Raw genomic sequence first — 17171 nt, forward strand, 5'->3', positions numbered from 1 at the left:
CGCAGGATCGCAAGCAGTTTGTTCCCTCAGGATAGAAATGGGATTGCAGGATAGAAAAGAGCAGATCTAATTTTCTTTTTCTTTTTTTTTGATGCTAAGAGAATATCTAATTTTCAATTTGAAGTTTATTTAGGAGATTGTTCACTATAAAGGAAACCACAATTCCTTCTTATTCTCTTCAATGATGTCATTTGGATTTTTTTTCCCCAATTTTCAGCCTATCTACAAGCCCGATATAATTATCCTGATCCCTTGATTCCACGTAGGAGATCGAACATACCCAATACATGCTACAATAATTTATTGGCTAAATTGATACAAACGCTATAATACATACATCCAACAATTCAAAAGACTTCCAGAACAAGCCATTTACAGTTCAAACAAGCGACAAGTTAATAGAACAAAGCCAATAGATAAGAAATATATCGAAAGAAAATCATTAATAACTTCGCAGCGCAAACCTTCCAAAAAATCCATAAACGAAGAAAACTTCCAGCAAGAGAGCTGATCTGCTCATAAAAAGATCGATTCAAATGCAAGTGAACAAAAAGAAATGAAAATCCCCATCTCAAAAGGTTATATTTAGGATTAAAGTAGGTTTAGAAGGGGAGGAGGAATTCAGCGATCACCTGTGACGAAGATAGCAAGTCTTCTTTCCGATCGAGGCGGTTAGCAGTGGAGAGGGGGGATTCCATTTCCGAGTGTGGGACGTTTTCGAAGGAGACTCGAGAGGAAGAAAATCGAGGAATTTATAGGCGAGGAGGGAGACATCGCGCCAGAGAAGGACTCGCTCGCGCGCTGTCTCGCTCACTCCACCGACCTGCAAGGGGATCACGAACGCCGTGCCCTCGGGCTTAAAATAACCGCCGGGGACTGTTCGGCTGTTCCGCCCGAACTAATGTGATTGGTTGCACTCCAAGTCTCCAACACGGTGGAGTACCCGGCTGGAACTAGCTGGAATTAGGCCCGATAGGCTGAAAGTAGGGATGGATTGGGTCGGTCCAATATGTTAGAAATGGGCCTTATCAAAAATTTATCAACTCAAACTTAACATATTTATTAAATAAATTAAAAATTTAGATTTAAATTTGATATATTTATCAAATAAATAATCTGACCCAACCAACATTATAGGTCAAGTTAGGTTGAACGAATTCAACAGATTTAACAGGTTTTTAAGAATGAAATAGACTTAAACAAATTAAATAGGTTAAATAGATTAAAAGAATAAGTTCAAAAATGACAAACAAATTGAAAAAAAAATAAATGAATTAAACATATCTTAAATAGGTTAAATGAGTCAAATCATAATCCGACCTAATTATTTAACGGATCAAAATAGGTTAAATGGGTCAAGACTTGAACATGATATGTTTCGTAAACAAATTTAGACAAGTTCACCTATTTATGTCAAACATGAACCTACTTAAAGCAGGATGTTTGTAGGTCGAATTGACAAATCAAGTCATAACTTACTATACTTAATAGAGCGGGTCAAGTGCACAAATGAGAGCAACTCCGAAACTATAAGAATGGGAGGGGAGGGAAGAAAAATAGACCATGTGGGTTAAAACTTGGGCCAAAAAACATCGTTACGTGGACTAGACGCAGGCTCTTCAAGTATAGATTGAGTTAGCATTTGATCATAAGTTCGATATGCTTCTTCTCTACGAAGTCTTCTTTTTTGGCATGAGCTTGATCTTTTTTCCATAAGCTTGATCTCTACATAGTCTTGCCCATTAGATTGTTAGATATTCTTTTTCGCATGAGCTTGATGTAAGATTTAAAATAATTAAAAATTTAAGAAAGAATTATAAAAAAAAGAATAAACCATGAATCTTACTTTAAGAAAGCTATTATTCTCATCATATATCGAGCTTGCACTACTTCAATTATGCGGACTGATTCATCAGATGGGCAAAAAATAAAAAATAAATAAATAAATCAATAGATAATTTTTTACAGATAAAAAGAAATAAAATGGATTTCAATTTCCTTTAATCCTATTTGTATCGATTCAATTAAGAATCCTTAACCTCTGCATGTCCCTCAAGGGGGCTGGTAGCGAAGCATCGCTGGCGGTAGCATTTAAGCCTATCTCTTAATCTTGCTAGCTTGAGATCGCTCAAGAGAAACGGAGAAAAGGCATTTTAATTGATTTTAGTGGAGAACTTTGATTAGCCAAAAAATAATAAAACTTTTTAAATTAACACTTTTTTCTTTCTCCCGTATTTCTGCTTGGAAAGTCCTAATGGCTCTTTTTCCTGATTTTTTCTGAAATTTTTATGAATTTATGGGAGTGGGAGAAGTTTCTCTCGTGTCGAGAAGGAATAATTTTGATAATTCTACGCGGGCGATCAAAATCTAGATTATTTATTTGTAGGAGTACTAAAAATATAGATTCTTCTCACAATCACAGATCGCTCAGCTCCGGGAAGACGGCGAAGACTCCCATCCGCCTTCTTTCCGGCGCTGCAACGAAAAAACCTCTCCATAGCTCGCTTCCTCCTCGCCCGCACCTCTCAACTCTCGCAGTCGAGATTGCTCGCTTCTGATGCCCCTTGTCGAGCTCAAGACCAGGGAGATTGGGATCGTCTCCGGGATCCCTCAAGAACAACTCCGCCGCATGGTATCCTCTCTAATTCGCGGGGTCTTCGTCTGTTCATGCTTAATCTCATTAATTTGTGTGCCCTCCTTTTGTTCCCAATCGAATTCACCTCGCTGTTTGTAGATAGATTCGCAAACTAATCTATCCTTCATCAGACTCCAAAGGCCAAAGCACAGAGATTTGATTTATTTTTATTAAATTTTATTCATTCATTGGAATCATTAATAGCTATGTTTTCTTTTTTGGTTGGTGATAAGGGCTTTGGAAACTGTTTAGGAAAACAAATTAGATGGAGGACATAAGAATTTTAGAATAATTATTACAGTTTCTTTACAGACATTACTGGATTAAAAAGAGGTTTTTTTTTGGCTAAAATTATAGCTTTACTCAATTGATATCTATGATTCTGGACCTGTTGTCCATTTTGGAAATGAGATCAAAAAGGGGTCTCGGTAAACATGGATCCTTTTGTATGAGGCAAACTTGTTATGCGGATGGAAAATGTTTTTGACTTGAACTGTTTTCTCTGAGCCTCCCTTCCTGAGCCTGGATGCTTCACCCGTCCTGAGCCTGGCTCAGGGATACTGCTTATCCCTTCCTCCATCACGATACTCCTCATCTTCCTCACCATCGCACTGCCCTCCAGATTTTGGACATCCGAATCCCCCATCTCTGGAGACCCAGTGTCATCTTGGGATTCTTTGAGCCCCAGATCAGATCAAGAAAAAGGATTTCTCTTTCAATGGGTTGAGAATTTCTTGGAAAAATGGGAAGACCGAATGCTAGGGTTTCAAAGAAAGAGAGAGAGAGAGAGGAGTTTGGGAGAAGTGAACGATGAGTTTTGAGAGGCAATACTATGAGAGTATTGCCTCTCAAAAAGATGTCTAGGTGATGGAGTTGATGATTTCTATGGATTCTGGCCTTCTTCCATCTGTAAAATGTGGTAAGTAGCTAAATTGCACGCCGTGTTACTTTGGACACTCGCATCTAGCTCCTAGAATCTATGTCGGATACATATTCGAGTTAGATACATGTCGAACACTTGAACAGTTATCAAAATTTATCAATTTTCATTTTCCGAAGTGTTTTGAGAGTCGACTCCAACTATTAGTTTGATACACCATAATAATATTTGAACTGAGGGTTTCTTCTTTTCTAGATATTGGTTATGAATCTGCGTACTAAAATAATTGTACAAAACATTTTCCAAAAATGCTTAAGCCAGCTGAGATGTTTGGATGAGATATATGCATATTGGACTCTCTATGGTCCAGGCTACATAGGCCGGTTATGTCTGAGAAGAGAGCTTCTTTGAGTTGTGAAGACAACTGAAATGCCGTATGGATTATGGAAGCACTGTAGTTCTTCCACACTGCTTGCAGAATAGGTGGTGGCATATAAAATATCCAGGAAAGCTTATCTCTGGAGCTTGCCATATTAATCCACCATCTCTGATGTGTTGAAACTGAGGAATGGTTTTTTAAGCTATTTAACCTCATAATTTTTATTTTCAAGTATACTTATGCAAATAGCTTTTTGGTGTACACACTTTGTGGCTGATAAGCTGTTTAGGAATAGAAGGATGTCTGTTTAGCAGCTAGAAGTCTAAATTAGCCTTGCACATTTGCTTAAATTTCCTTTGAAATATCATAGCTACTAATGTCAAAGATGAGCTAGTCATAATTTTGTAGGCTGAGTTGTCTTTTAACCCCACTGAATTATAGTTAAACCAATGTCATTGCTTAGTTGTACATATAAATTGCAAGTTTACAACTCTATACATGCAAAATGGCGTATTCAATACATGAACAAATGCCCTTATATATAAGATTAGAGAGAGCAGACACACTATCTCACTTGAGGACTGACCGGCCTCATGCTTTGCCAAGATGCACACCTGTATATTTCAACAAGTAGGAAAACGAGACATCACCAAGAAAGTTCTGACTAAAAGGAGCCTTATATTGGGGCTAAATAGTCAATCAAGAAAATGGTGCCATAGATCATAGAAAAACTATGGCATAAGAGATAATTAGGATAGAATCATTATTCTGGGCTAAACTATTTCCTCCTCACTTTAAAGAAAATTAGGATAGAATCATTATTCTGGGCAGATTGTAGGGCAACTAATGATGGGGTCGATTAGGATTTCCTGAGGAAGTGTAAATAGATTGGTGAAGGCCAAACAATCTTGATATGATGCAAAAACATGAACAGTTGACATTAGGAATGATGATCCAAAGCTTAAACAAAAAACCAGTGTGGATCCAGTAAATAGATGCCTTTTCGGGCTCGTTTGGTTCGCGGGAAGCATTTTCGCTTTTAGGAATATGATTCATGGGAAGTAGATTTCTAAAAAGAGAATGCCTAGAAAAATACTTTTGGCATGTTTGGTTGATCATCCACTTTTCTGGAAAAGTTATGTGTAATTCCTATTATACTCTTAATAAAAATTAGGTCTTAAATGCCTCTTTAATGCTGAAGGGCCTTTTTGAAAAAAAATAAATATGGAGTGATTCCTGGCTCATAGGAAAGTAACTTTCCCATGTTTCTCATGGAAAAGACTTTTTCCATGAAATGTGGGAATCATATTTTCATGGGAATGTAACTTTTCCATCTCTCTTCTTTGAAAACTCCAACCAAACAAGAGGCATTTCATTACTTTCCCGTTGACCACACTTTCCCTTTTTTTCCCGCGAACCAAACGAGCCCTTCTAGTATTTACTTTGAATGGGAGATGGGCAGAGGGAAAATTTGTACCTCTGTTTCAGTAGTTCTTGATGTCAAACATTTGCTAGTTTTGGATTCAAATCCCTACAATTTGATTGGGACTCATAAACCAACCATTTTGCTAGCATATACATCCCATAAGATGTACGATGTGCATAAACAAATAAAAGGTTCCCACATGCATCTGAATTATTCCTAAAGACCTTCTACTTTCATCAGACCATTTGTGGTAGGCCAGGTTTCTTTTTCTGTGATTGCAGTGGAAGTGTCATGGCAATGCTAGTAGCCTGGCCCACCTTTTCTATATTTTAAAGGATTAATCAAATGTTGTGTATTCATAGTGTGCGGACTCGTGTGGGCGTGTGTTTAATCCCACATCAGTTATTTGTTGGGTAGATCTTGAGTGAACCTAAATAATACCTTCCGACTAGCCATTTTGGGTAAGATCCTAGGTTGTGACAAATAGTATCAGAGCGGACTCAGCCCATAATCTATGTGGACTTGGGGACACTGCAGCACGGATCCATTGGGGCTGACCACGAACCGACCGTGGTGTTTGTGATTAGATTTGAATGGATTTAAACCCTTAATCTGATGAGGACATCAAAACTTGAACAAGGAAAGTATGTGAGGATGGTGCGGGCATGTGTTTAATCCCACATCCTACTCACAATATTTGTCTGTTGGAATTACAGAGCCTGTAGTTTAATTAACTGTCTTCCAATTTATGCATTCACATTATCAGACCTTGCCCTCTTATCTACACTCGTTCCAAGTCCAGGAGACTCCTGGAGGTTGCTCCTGAGTTGCAATGAATGTAAATGTCAAATTGGATTGATCCACCTTGCTGTTTAGTGTTTTACCTTCTTGGTCTCATGGCAATGTTACCTGGAAACATGACACTAGTGTCAAGTGTTCAGATATGGCGACACGTCCATATTACAAAGATGTGTTATGAATATGTGCAAAATTAATTTTTTTGAGAGAAAATATGTACATATTTATATATCCAATGAATAATTTGTTGGACTGATTGCTTTATAACTTGACAGGCTTGATAAAAAATTTTCTAGATATAGTTTTTTTTTTTGGCACGAATGTGGGGCAGACCCATCAGCACTTTAAATATCCAAGTCCAAATACCTGACGATGCACCACTGAAGATTCAAACCTGAAACATCTGGTTGCTTAGCAGAGAGGTGTGACCATTGGAACAACTCCTGATTCCCTTCAAGATTTTGTGCTGGGCTTGAAAACTTTCATGTATAAATGCTAAAAGTTGATATTTCAACAATGGTGACATGATGCTTTACTGAAATGTAGTCTCAAGGTGTGCTGAGACTTGTTCTTATGATGTTGGTATTGGGTAGGCAGGCAGTCAGATTATGTCCACACTTGAATGTTGCACATTCTGATCCATAAATCTGACCTCATATTTGGATCTGTCATGGTGCTTCAATGTTAAGTTTGTGGCGTTATTGGATAATGAGCTACAAGTATTTTGTTTTCCTATGTGGAAATCTTTTATTTGGTTATATACTTTTAGAGTAGAGCCATAATTATAAGCTGTTGATGTCTTCAGAGCCTGCTTGTCTCGAACCTCCACATAAGGGGAGATAATCAAAATTTTGATCAATTACAATTTCTAGAAACATATCTGGCCTATGTTGTTGTTAGAATTGCTTCTGGGGATTCTTACCATTATGGGCCTTTGAAGTGATTTTTTCTCAAGAAACGGACATTTGGGATGAAGAATTTTGAGAACATAAATTGAAGGGAAAATAGAGCCACTTTTTGTGTCTGCAAAGCTATTCCACAATTTTTGGAAGATGACTGCTGAAGCAGGCATAGGAGGCTGTATTCATGCTTTAAGCCACATACATTTATACGACACTACTCTAAGAGAACAATTGAGCAACATGCTTAATTGCTTTAAGCTAGAAATGGAAAGGCAATGTTAACTTTTGATCATGGTGTTGTTGCTGTTGTTGTTCATTGGAAATTGGATGTCAGAAATTTTCTTCGGGTAGACCTTGAGCACATGCAATGGAGCCGTAGACAGTCAATTGAAATCTAATACATGAAATAATTTGATATATGGATAGTATCATTGTGGTAAAGACTGTAATGCTAGAGGAATCATTACTGCATGGCTTATTTAGAGTCCTAAAGGCTTTTCTGCACTGGTTAGCAGGTCCAATTTCTTTTTGTTTGTTTGTTTTTTTTTTTGGTGAAAACAACATTTATATAGCTCTTATATGGGTACAACCTGACAAGTCAGAAATAATAAAGTGATACAAAGAAGAGGGAATCTCAGAGGCACTAGTCCAAAGAAACTCTCCGGTGTGCCGAGCAACGTAAGAGGCAACCCAATCTGCGATTATGTTCGCCTTCCGATGCACGTATGCAGCCTGAAAGGAAGCCAACCCCGCTTATTAGTCTGATTTTTTTTTTTGTTTGTTTGAGATCACCTACCTGCACGTTTTATGATTAAAGAGATACTCCGTTCATACTTTTAGACATGTTATGGTGTTAACAACTAAAATGACAACAGATGTTCATAATGCCATGGTCACCCTTGTTTAATTCCAAACTCACAGGGCTTATTGCTTATCCTCTAGGTGATCCATGGCACACTCCAATGGACAAGTCATAGTTGTAGCAACACGTAGCTCGTGGCTTATCCAACATCAGTTATATGCCCGATTAAGACATGGATTCTCAAAATATCTTGAAATGGTTCTTTCAGCTTGCTGCTGTTCTGAAATTTAAATAATCTCTGGAGCATAACTGTTGGGCCTAGATCGCGTGCAATTGCCTAAAAGTTTTTAAGCTTTATGGTTGAGAAGCATGTTTTCGTTTGTCGTTCTTGCATGGTAACCTCGCGATTGGATCAAGCTAGATTGCATAGAAGTTTGTCGTCTAGGCTTTCGTTACTTGTCGTTATCAAATTATTATCGGCGAAATGTTCCTTTCACAGGTGAAGTGTTTCTTTTATGCAAGTGCCGGTACGTACTTTTTTTTTTTTTTGGTATTAAAAAAAAAGACCGAGGGAGGGAAATTAACTCCAACCGCATGCAGCTCTTACTAGGCCCTCATTCCACCAAAAAATATTCGATGCAAGTAGAAAGTTTCTCATACCCTCCCTACCAGCACGGAGAACCCGCGTGTGAGTACATCATCCCAGCACCACCTCAGTATCAGAGAAGTAGTAGCGCTCCCAACAGGCAAACCAGGTGGAGGGCATTCGGTCCTCGCATTTAATCGACGCCCGCACATTTCAAATTTGGATCACTCCGTTGGAAACAAAGCTTCATTCCAACAATACTACCATCTCGGTGGTCCGGTACATACTTCTTTGAGGCATCATAAGTTCTCTTTTGGATCATTTAAGCTTGGATTCCTGCATATTTTAAGTAGTATCTTCGTTTGTCGTTCTTGCATGGTAGTCTCCTGGTCCGGTGAAGCTAGATTGGATAGAAGTTTGTCGTTTAGGCTTTCGGTATTTATCATTATCAAGCTGATAGGTATCCTAAGTTCGCTTTTGGGTCGCTAAGCTTGAATCTCAGCCCAAGAAGCATGTCCGTTTGTCGTTCTTACATGGTAGCACTGCGACAATTTCTTTTTTTATAACCGATTCTATATTACTAGATAAAAATGTCGATAATTTTTTTTCATGCGACGGTAACAACTGACGCTTTTGAAAAAAAATTCCGCCGATATAGCTAGCCTCGTGATTCGGTGAAGCTAGATTGGATAAAACTTTCTAGACTTTCGTTATTCATCTAGTTCATCATAGTAGCATCTGTGAGCGTCCATTTCATAGCAAGTGATAGTACGTACTGTTTTGAGGTACCATTTATTCCTCTTTTGGGTCACATTTAAGCTTGTGTCTCTAATGTGTTCTGAAATTTCTCATTCTGTGTGTTGAGGCTTAGTGGCTTACACAGACAATTTCAAGTGGAAGGGTCCCCCAATGGCTGAAGAAGAATAGAGACCATTCTTTTCTTCTCTTTGATTGTGAGGAGAAAACCCAAACATAGCGGTTCTTATTCTTTTTTTCCTTTTTTTTCCTTTTTTGCTTTTTTCCTTTTTCAATGTAGTTGGGCTTCTGATGTCTCTTTTGCATCCAAACTGAAGGCATGCAAGTCAAATCAACACTAATGAGATCTGGCACATTTAATAATAAATAAATATTCAATTTAAATGATTTCATTTCTATACAGCTCCAGTCTAGTATCGCTTCTACTAGCACTCTGTTCTTATATCATTTACATAAGATAGCAGTAAAGATGGAAGACAATGATGAGGAGCCATTCAAGCTTTGCAGTAGCTGACAGAAGCCTCGGCGGTGCGAAACCTCCAGGTGAAGAGATAATCCTTGGAGTCGCAGTAGAGCCTTCTCACATCACAAGGCACATGGATGAAGGTCTTGGTGCCGTTGCTTGCCCACTGTATCCTCGCCCTGCATGAGAACCCCTTGGACGTCAGCGGCACCGACGACTCCGACAGGTCGAGCATCACCGCTCCGCTGATCCTCCTCGACGCCAGCCGCATCCCGAGACTGCGGCTGCCGACGGAGGCCATCAAGTCGAGCCAGGGGCACTCCGGCTGCCCGACCATCTCCTTGTAAGCTGAATTGGCGATCCGGACCCGGTTCCGGGAGTCGGAGACGACCGCCGGGAGCAGGTCGGACTCCACCTCCTCCTCCACCTCCTGGGGCTTCTTCGCAGGCGCCGGCGGGGCGGGGCCGGTGTCGAGGGTGATGGGCCCGATGGTGATGCTCGAGCCCACGGGCCGGATGGGCAGTGGCACGATGACCTTGGGCTGCTGGAGCTTCTGGAGGAGGTCCCGCTCCACGGGGATTCCTCGCGGGGGGGCGACGGAGACGAGGTCTCGGTCGGAATCCGGAGAGGGGTTGGGTGGGAGGAGGGAGAGGGTGAGGGGGTCGCCGGAGGTTTTGATGGGCGGTTTTTCGGGGGCGGAGAAGGAGGGGAGGAGAGGGAGCCCACGGGCGAGGCCCAGTTGGGCCGGGGTGGTGGAGGGGAGGAGTGGTGGAAAGAAGGGGGTGCGCGGGCGCTTGGAGGGGAGAGAGGCGAGGGTGGAGCGGCCGCGCTTGCGGGCGCGGCAGGGGCGGCCGCGAAGGTGGAGGGCGGCGGCGGAGGCGGAGGCGAAGGAGGGGGATGGGGATGGGGAGGAGTGGTCAGATGGGCCGTCGGGGAGCGGGGGGAGAGCGGGCTTGGGGGCGATGGGCCGGAAGCGGGCCATGATCTCGTGGGTCTTGGCCACGTCAACGGCGGACTGGAGCATCGCCATGGCTCTCTCTCTCTCTCTCTACAGTGGGTGATGGGGGAAGAGAGGGGGTGGTGGTGGGAGGGGTTTTAGAGAGGGGGTGGGCCAATGGGGGGAGGGCAACAGGACGGTGGCGGAGGAGGGCAGGGGAGGTGGCACGTGTGCGAAGGTTGGGTACGTGGAGAGGTGGGCTGTGGAAGGAGGACACGTTGGCTTGGAGCGAGGAGATTTAAGGGATCCGTACTGTGATAGGGTGGCAAGAGGAGAAGGGGTTTCTCTCTCTCCTTTTCTTTCTTGTTTGTTTGTTGGTTTCTCTCGCTTTCTCTCTAGACATTTGCCGTCCGGCAAGGCTGGTCAGGGGAGGCTGATGGCTTCCGGCCAATGGCCCTGGGGCTGTGGGCGGTGGAAACGAATGGTTGGAGGACAAGTGTCATGGCGGAGTCCATGCGCGGCTACACATGCGAAGGGGATGCAAGGGGGTTGGCGGTTTCGGGTTGGACTGGGGTTTTGTCTCGCTCTGCCCGAGGGTTTAAAAAGATAGAGAGAGAGAGAGCGTGGGGGTCTCCGTTAGTGGCGGGTGTCGACCGATCGAGGGGGGTGGGAGAAGAAGCAAGAGGGGATGGCTGTCGTGAAGCGAGCGAAGGGAGCGGGGCACCCAGCCGTTGGAATTGTGGGAAGTAACGCTCTCTCACTTGAGCGTGGTTGGGGTCCGCATGGTTTGGTGGGAGGGTGTGTAAGTGGGTGCGTTCTGTGTTTTGAGGGGAATTTGGGCGTCACGTGGCAGGATGGTGAGGGACAAGTGGCTGGCTACGTACGTCCTCGGTTTTGTACCTCTTGGTACGCTGTTCCCCCGGAATCATGTACATATAGCTTAACCTTGTACCAAGGAAAAAGCTCATGGGAAAATATTAATCCCCGTTCCCCTTCCTCTTCTAAACATTAATTTTTATAATGGAAATGGTACTCGCAACGAGCACGAAAAACAGAAGATGCGGAGAAAAGGTATCCAACTGAGGTCTTAGAAGAGTAATTTTTAGATAATGGAATAGATCTGTGAGAGATCCGAGCTTTCTCCGTTGTAAGCAATTATTGTTTGATATCTCTAAATTAAGCATGTGTTTAAACCACAAATTTGTTTGGAGATCATCAAACAAGACAACACATGGAATTTTCAAAATTTGGCAGGTCTTGTTCGTAGAAAAAATGTCATGTGAGCAAAACTAATTGATAAAAGTTAGATTTGGATGATAATAACTAACAAGAAAAAATGATTTCATATAAGAACAACCATGTGGCGAATTTCTAGAGTTTGATAATGACAGTGAGAGCCAATTGCAGAAAATTTCTTTGAAAGGATGAAACTCATAAGCATTATGTTTGACTGCCTTTGATTGTAGCATAAGACAAATTAAAATAGTTAAAATTACAGCAGTAAGCATAGTTATTTTATGATTTTTGTCTATTTTGTTTGACTAAAAATTTGTGCTTCTGTTTGGCATGCTTTATTGTATTTCCTTGGCGTGATATGAGAAATAAGATTGCTTTTTAGCTTAAAATAGACAAATGATGATCTTACCTTCGTCATCAACCACTCATTTCCAAATATTTTGTTTAAATAAATAATCAAGCAACCAATGAGTATGCAATACTTAACATTCAACTAAGAATGACAAGTACCTTGGCAGAATCCGAAAAAAAATTAGTGATGTGCATCTCTAATGAGATGCATAAATGATTTTTTTTTCAAGTTTAAGATATAATTGGGAAGGGTTCCTCAATCAAATTCATCTTTGTTGTAGAAAATGTACCCATTTGCTTATAGTTCAAAGGAATGATCTCACTAAGACAAATCGTAGGTGCATATTGGTTGACCTAGAATCAATACGTGAATAGAGCAAAATTCAGCAAAACTTATACATGATTGGTGTAGGCATCTATCCCAAGAAGCAAATGATTATTTATGCAATGAAACCACCACATGCTTAATTGTTGTTAGGAAAGTATAGATATGCTTGGCATTCATTATATTTTGTGTTGTAATTTTAGGTGAAAGCAACATGTCTATATTATTTATTATCTCAATTTTTGGGCTGTCATTTAGCTCGGAGGGTGCATCTACTACTACTATTTCGACCTTATCCTTCTGTTGTAATAACATCCAATAGTTATAAATGTCAAGCACAACAAAAATTAAAGATGATGTTTCCTTTATTTTTTTAATCAGGGCTCAATAACAAGTGATATATTTCATTCAGATGGATTCCTTAGCCTAAAAGAAAAGAGAAGAAAAATCCAAAATTATAAATAAATGCTAGCACAAGAGATAAAAGGATGAAAGTCTCAAGCAAGTTTTCCACCACAATAAACACGACATAGAACTTTTCTAAATGCTACACCTCGTTTGAAACTCTAGGCTTATTCCATTGATAAGTGGAAAGCACACTAAGAATCAGCTATTATTATTATTATTATTATTATTTGTTAAGAGGATGTGGCCATGAAAAATTGGCACCACCGGAGAGTAACAGGAAGTAAGCCAAAGAATTGAGTTTTTAACCCGAGTAGATACAAGGTTTTATTTTTTTAAAAAAAAACTGTATATGATTTTTCAATGACTTCCATAAAATACAAAGAAGATGTCATGTGCATTGCATGTGCAGAAGGTCTAGCTAAAATTTCTAATATTAACATAAGATATCTAGGAAGAAGAGTGGCTATTCAACCTAGAGCTATGTGTTAATAGCTTACTAGATTTGGAGTTCCTTTAATGAACTCATTTTATATTTATGTCTCTGTACTTATAAGACAAGAAGAGAGAGAATAACCAATCATCCTTAACCCTTAAGCTATATCAAAAGGCACCTTAATTTTTTAATTTTCAATTCCAGAAAATAACACTAAAAGACTTGAAACATTTTAGACTTCTACAAAAAAAGGTTTCTCTAACATTGATGGGCATCACAACAAACTCCAATTTAATAAAAAAAATGTTATAAATCATTGTAACAATTATTTTTAAGCTTTTAGAATTACAATTTTAATGAAATTATCTAGCAGTCATATGTATCTGCAAGTGCATTGTAACTAGTAAACCTTTAAAATATGAGAGCATCTCAAAAATTTAGTTCCATCATCCTCCAACAAGTAACCTTGGCATCAAACTACATATAAACCTAACTTACATGCATGAGTATACATGCTTTTCCAAAAAAAAAAATGGTTCAACTTTATGTTGCACAATTTTTTAAATAAATGATGATTAGGCATTGTGGTAAAGGAAGTTTAATAAAACATTTCTAAATCCTTTATAGTTCAAACTTGACCAAATTTAGATTTAGGACTCTTTCAACATTGTCCAGATTTAATATGATCCGGTATAGGTACAATTCTAGTTGCCTTGGGCTGGTTTACGTGGACTATTCTTGATCTTACTAAAGTTGATAATAATTTATGTTGTTATGGTCCTTATCATAACCTTGATAAAAGCCTATTCTTTACATTCGAGAGACAAGCTTTCTCCTTAACCCCTGAGAGCAAATGTCTATTTTCTCAAGTCTCTCAAACTTGAGAGCTACTTTCCTTGCACATAATCAAAGACTTAAGGTTTAACTCTAAGGGTAATTGAGATCCACCTCTTGGATTGACTACTATTTTATATTTTATCTGTGATACAAATGGAATGCCCATTGAGCTTATGTATCTTGCAAAAGCTAATAGATTTGGATGTATTTTTTGCAGAAATTAATGAATGAGGTGTGTCGCCTTTCCAACAAATAATAATAATAATAATAATAATTCTACTTTTGATTTGGATGGTTATATTATGTTTATTTCATGGTCCTAAAAAATTTTAAGCATAATTATGTACAAAATAAATAGAACTATACATGAAAACAGGCATAATTGTGCGCATAACATGCGTAACTTTGCGGACAACTCTTGTTTAATTGTGTGCGAGGATTAACTAACTACCTAAGGACTCAATGTGAAGGCAATAAAATAATGACGAGGTGTTCCCAGACTTGATAAATTAGCTTAGTATTTTCAGAGTTGGTACCTAAAATATATTGGTCCAAGAAAAAAGAGACTAACTCAACTTTGAAGCTTGGGCTCACTAAACTTTCTATTAGCTTGAAGCCAATCTATTAGCTTGCATGAAGACCTCCGTTGGTGATGCACAATGAGAACATTCCCCCCACTGTTTCCCTTTTTCTGTTCTAAAGAAGAAATCTTTTCTAAAGAAGACAATAAGAAATTTATCAGTTTGCAATTGTGCATGTGTTCATAAGAGTTTCTTGAACAAGCCTGAAGCCCTCATATATCCATGAGAATGGCTGGAGTTCAATCTCCTAATCGTTGTATGGTGCTATCTCTTTGAGTCATTTCTTTCTTAGCCTAAAGCTAAGTCCATAGCTTGTCTTTTGTCTTGGTACGTAGTTCCATAGCTTGTCCTTAACTATAGTGCCCTGAGCTGGTTAAATGGTATTTGGGCTTATTTGACTGTCCCAAATTAGGTCAAACATTTCTATCAAAAAAATTAGGTTTTGAATAATTGTGCTACCCCTGAGATCAGGTGAATACTCTCCACCTAGATTGTAAAAACAAATCTTAAGGTATCGTTTCAGTGAGTCACAATTTATTTTGACATAATTTTCTAACTTTAGCCCAACTTGTTTTGTAATATTTCAAAAAATTAAATTGCTAGCCTTTAAAGAGTAATTTAGAAATTTTCAAGTTAATATTAGGTGTGTACACATCTAGACACTAGTGCCAAGGCTTGATCGAGCCGGACCAAGCTCAAAAACTAGGCTCGTTTTGTAGTTCAGGTGAGCTCAAGCTAGCTCTTTTAATCTTATCCAGAGTCCAAGCCAAGTCCGGGACTTCGTGAAAGCAATGAATGGGCCCAAGGAGGCCTCATCACTGAGGGCATTCGATTCCACTAGGTGTTCATTTTTCCTTCTTTTCTGCCCGTTAACTCCACTTGTTTCTATTCACATGCATTGCATCAACTCGAATTAGTACTCATGAATCAATTTAAGTGTGAAGAGTGGAGAGAAGCCACTTCCTCTAAAAATTCATAGAAAAGAAAAAAGGGGAAAATTTTAAATAAATAAATATTCAATGTCCGATGTTGGATATCCAATATTAACTCAAACAACCTGTTAATTACTTTAAGTAAATAAATTGGGATATAATACTGCTCAAGGTATTAAATCTAAAATTATTTATTTAAATCCAATTGAATTGAGGCAAATTAGATACGAACCAAATTTTACAATAGAGCATAATTAAGTAAACTGAAACCCAATCACGGTTCAAAATTTTAAATTTAAAAATAAAGTTGATCAAGTCAGCTTAGCTTGGTCCAAGTTATATTAGCTGCTGCCTATAAACTATCGAGACACTAGGAATGTGTAGTGCTATTAATGCCCCATCAGGTGAAAACTTTGACCTTTCCGCCTCGGCCTAAGACACAGATAACCAAAGCCCGAGTAAGGATACTAGGAGGGAAGCCAACCATCCGTCTCCTTCCTTTACATTACTAGATCTATGAACTTGAGTCATCGGATGTGAAAGGCGCATAGCTCACAACAAATCTAGTTTGTCTAGATCTAATTGGATTCAGTCCGATAGGTCAAGATCTATATTTGACCTAGTTTGAGACTTAATTTCAATCAAGGCCCATGCTTAATCTACTGGTCTAATTCTAGAAGTTAGCTCCAAGTCAAATCTTTCATGGAGAGACGAAATATAAAATTTGTGTTATTATATTATTATTGATTTTATCTTTTTATTTTAATTTAATATGTTTTATTAGTTTGGTGATTTGGTTGCGCTTTTGATTAGGGAACTTCTAAGCTGGTTATAGTGTATTTGGACTATTTTTTGTTCTTATTATATCTTAATTTACAGTATAGTATTATTATTATTTTTTTGCAAAAACTATCATTTATTTTTTCAAATTTTACTTGAATTACTCAAGCTGTCAGTACTTCTATTGGAACAGTACATGAGAGTAGCAGTATGCCCCCATCAAAATTTACTTTGAAGACACCAAGGGAAGTGGGTTGCTGGCACCCATAAATATTGTGAATTTAATCCAGAAGCATGGTAGAATGACCACACCACTTCCTTTTTATTTGTTTGAATGAGATTAGATGCATAAGAAATAATAATATCTTCCATATAGTAGCAAGAGCTTCTTACTAGCTGATTTGGGTTGTAATGAAGATTATGAAATATTCTTTCGTTTCTAGCTGTCCACCGCTGCCAAGCCATGGAAGCCAGCAATTTAGGTCTCTGCCCTTTCTCAACCCTAGTATCTGCTAAAATCTTGAGCATATCCAACAAAGAACAGGGAGGATCTTGTCGACCTAACCTCGTTGACGGCTGCCGCCGGCACTGTTTTGAAAACGAGCATTCCACAATCATATGTTTATAATCCTTCACTTGGCCCGGACATAATACTGTGATAATTCCCTTGCTTTGCAATATATGCTTATAAGGCAGTTTCAACCACTTAGGATGCATTCGGTTC

The 17171-nt window shown here is 39.2% G+C and overlaps 2 protein-coding genes and 1 long non-coding RNA gene across 10 annotated transcripts in view; 1 reads left to right on the top strand and 2 right to left on the bottom strand.

The window, feature by feature from the left end:
* Nucleotides 1-878, bottom strand: part of MEE13 (myosin heavy chain-like protein) — a 36636-nt gene extending 35758 nt beyond the window's left edge. For 3 of the 8 annotated variants that reach the window (XM_088701102.2, XM_008797430.6, XM_008797429.6), the window contains exon 1: nt 633-878. Coding sequence is in view for 4 of the 8 variants with exons in the window: in XM_039120460.3 (XP_038976388.3) it covers nt 465-480 (16 nt within the window). In the remaining 4 variants the exon portion in view is untranslated. Of the gene's footprint in view, nt 1-464; nt 513-632 lie in introns of all 8 variants that reach the window. The other 5 variants (XM_089924229.1, XM_089924231.1, XM_039120460.3 and 2 more) reach the window with 4 other exon arrangements.
* A 1050-nt stretch (nt 879-1928) lies between these two features.
* Nucleotides 1929-6851, top strand: LOC148702874 (uncharacterized). Its single transcript, XR_015967247.2, has 2 exons — nt 1929-2632; nt 6394-6851. It is a non-coding gene; the product is annotated as an uncharacterized LOC148702874 (long non-coding RNA).
* A 2669-nt stretch (nt 6852-9520) lies between these two features.
* LOC120107255 (uncharacterized) lies at nt 9521-10691 on the bottom strand. Its single transcript, XM_039120465.3, has one exon. It carries the CDS (start codon nt 10655-10657, stop codon nt 9659-9661), a length of 999 nt encoding a protein of 332 aa, XP_038976393.3. The 5' UTR covers nt 10658-10691; the 3' UTR covers nt 9521-9658.
* Between the last annotated feature and the right edge of the window lie 6480 nt (nt 10692-17171).

This window comes from Phoenix dactylifera, chromosome 7 (assembly GCF_051530095.1).
Source record: "Phoenix dactylifera cultivar Ajwa chromosome 7, Ajwa_hap1_PhDact_Kaust_v1.1, whole genome shotgun sequence".
Classification (NCBI taxonomy): domain Eukaryota; kingdom Viridiplantae; phylum Streptophyta; class Magnoliopsida; order Arecales; family Arecaceae; genus Phoenix; species Phoenix dactylifera.

Bases quoted from the DNA above. Each gene is read 5' to 3' on its own strand.
- LOC120107255 (XM_039120465.3), bottom strand. From the start codon at position 10,657: ATGGCGATGCTCCAGTCCGCCGTTGACGTGGCCAAGACCCACGAGATC.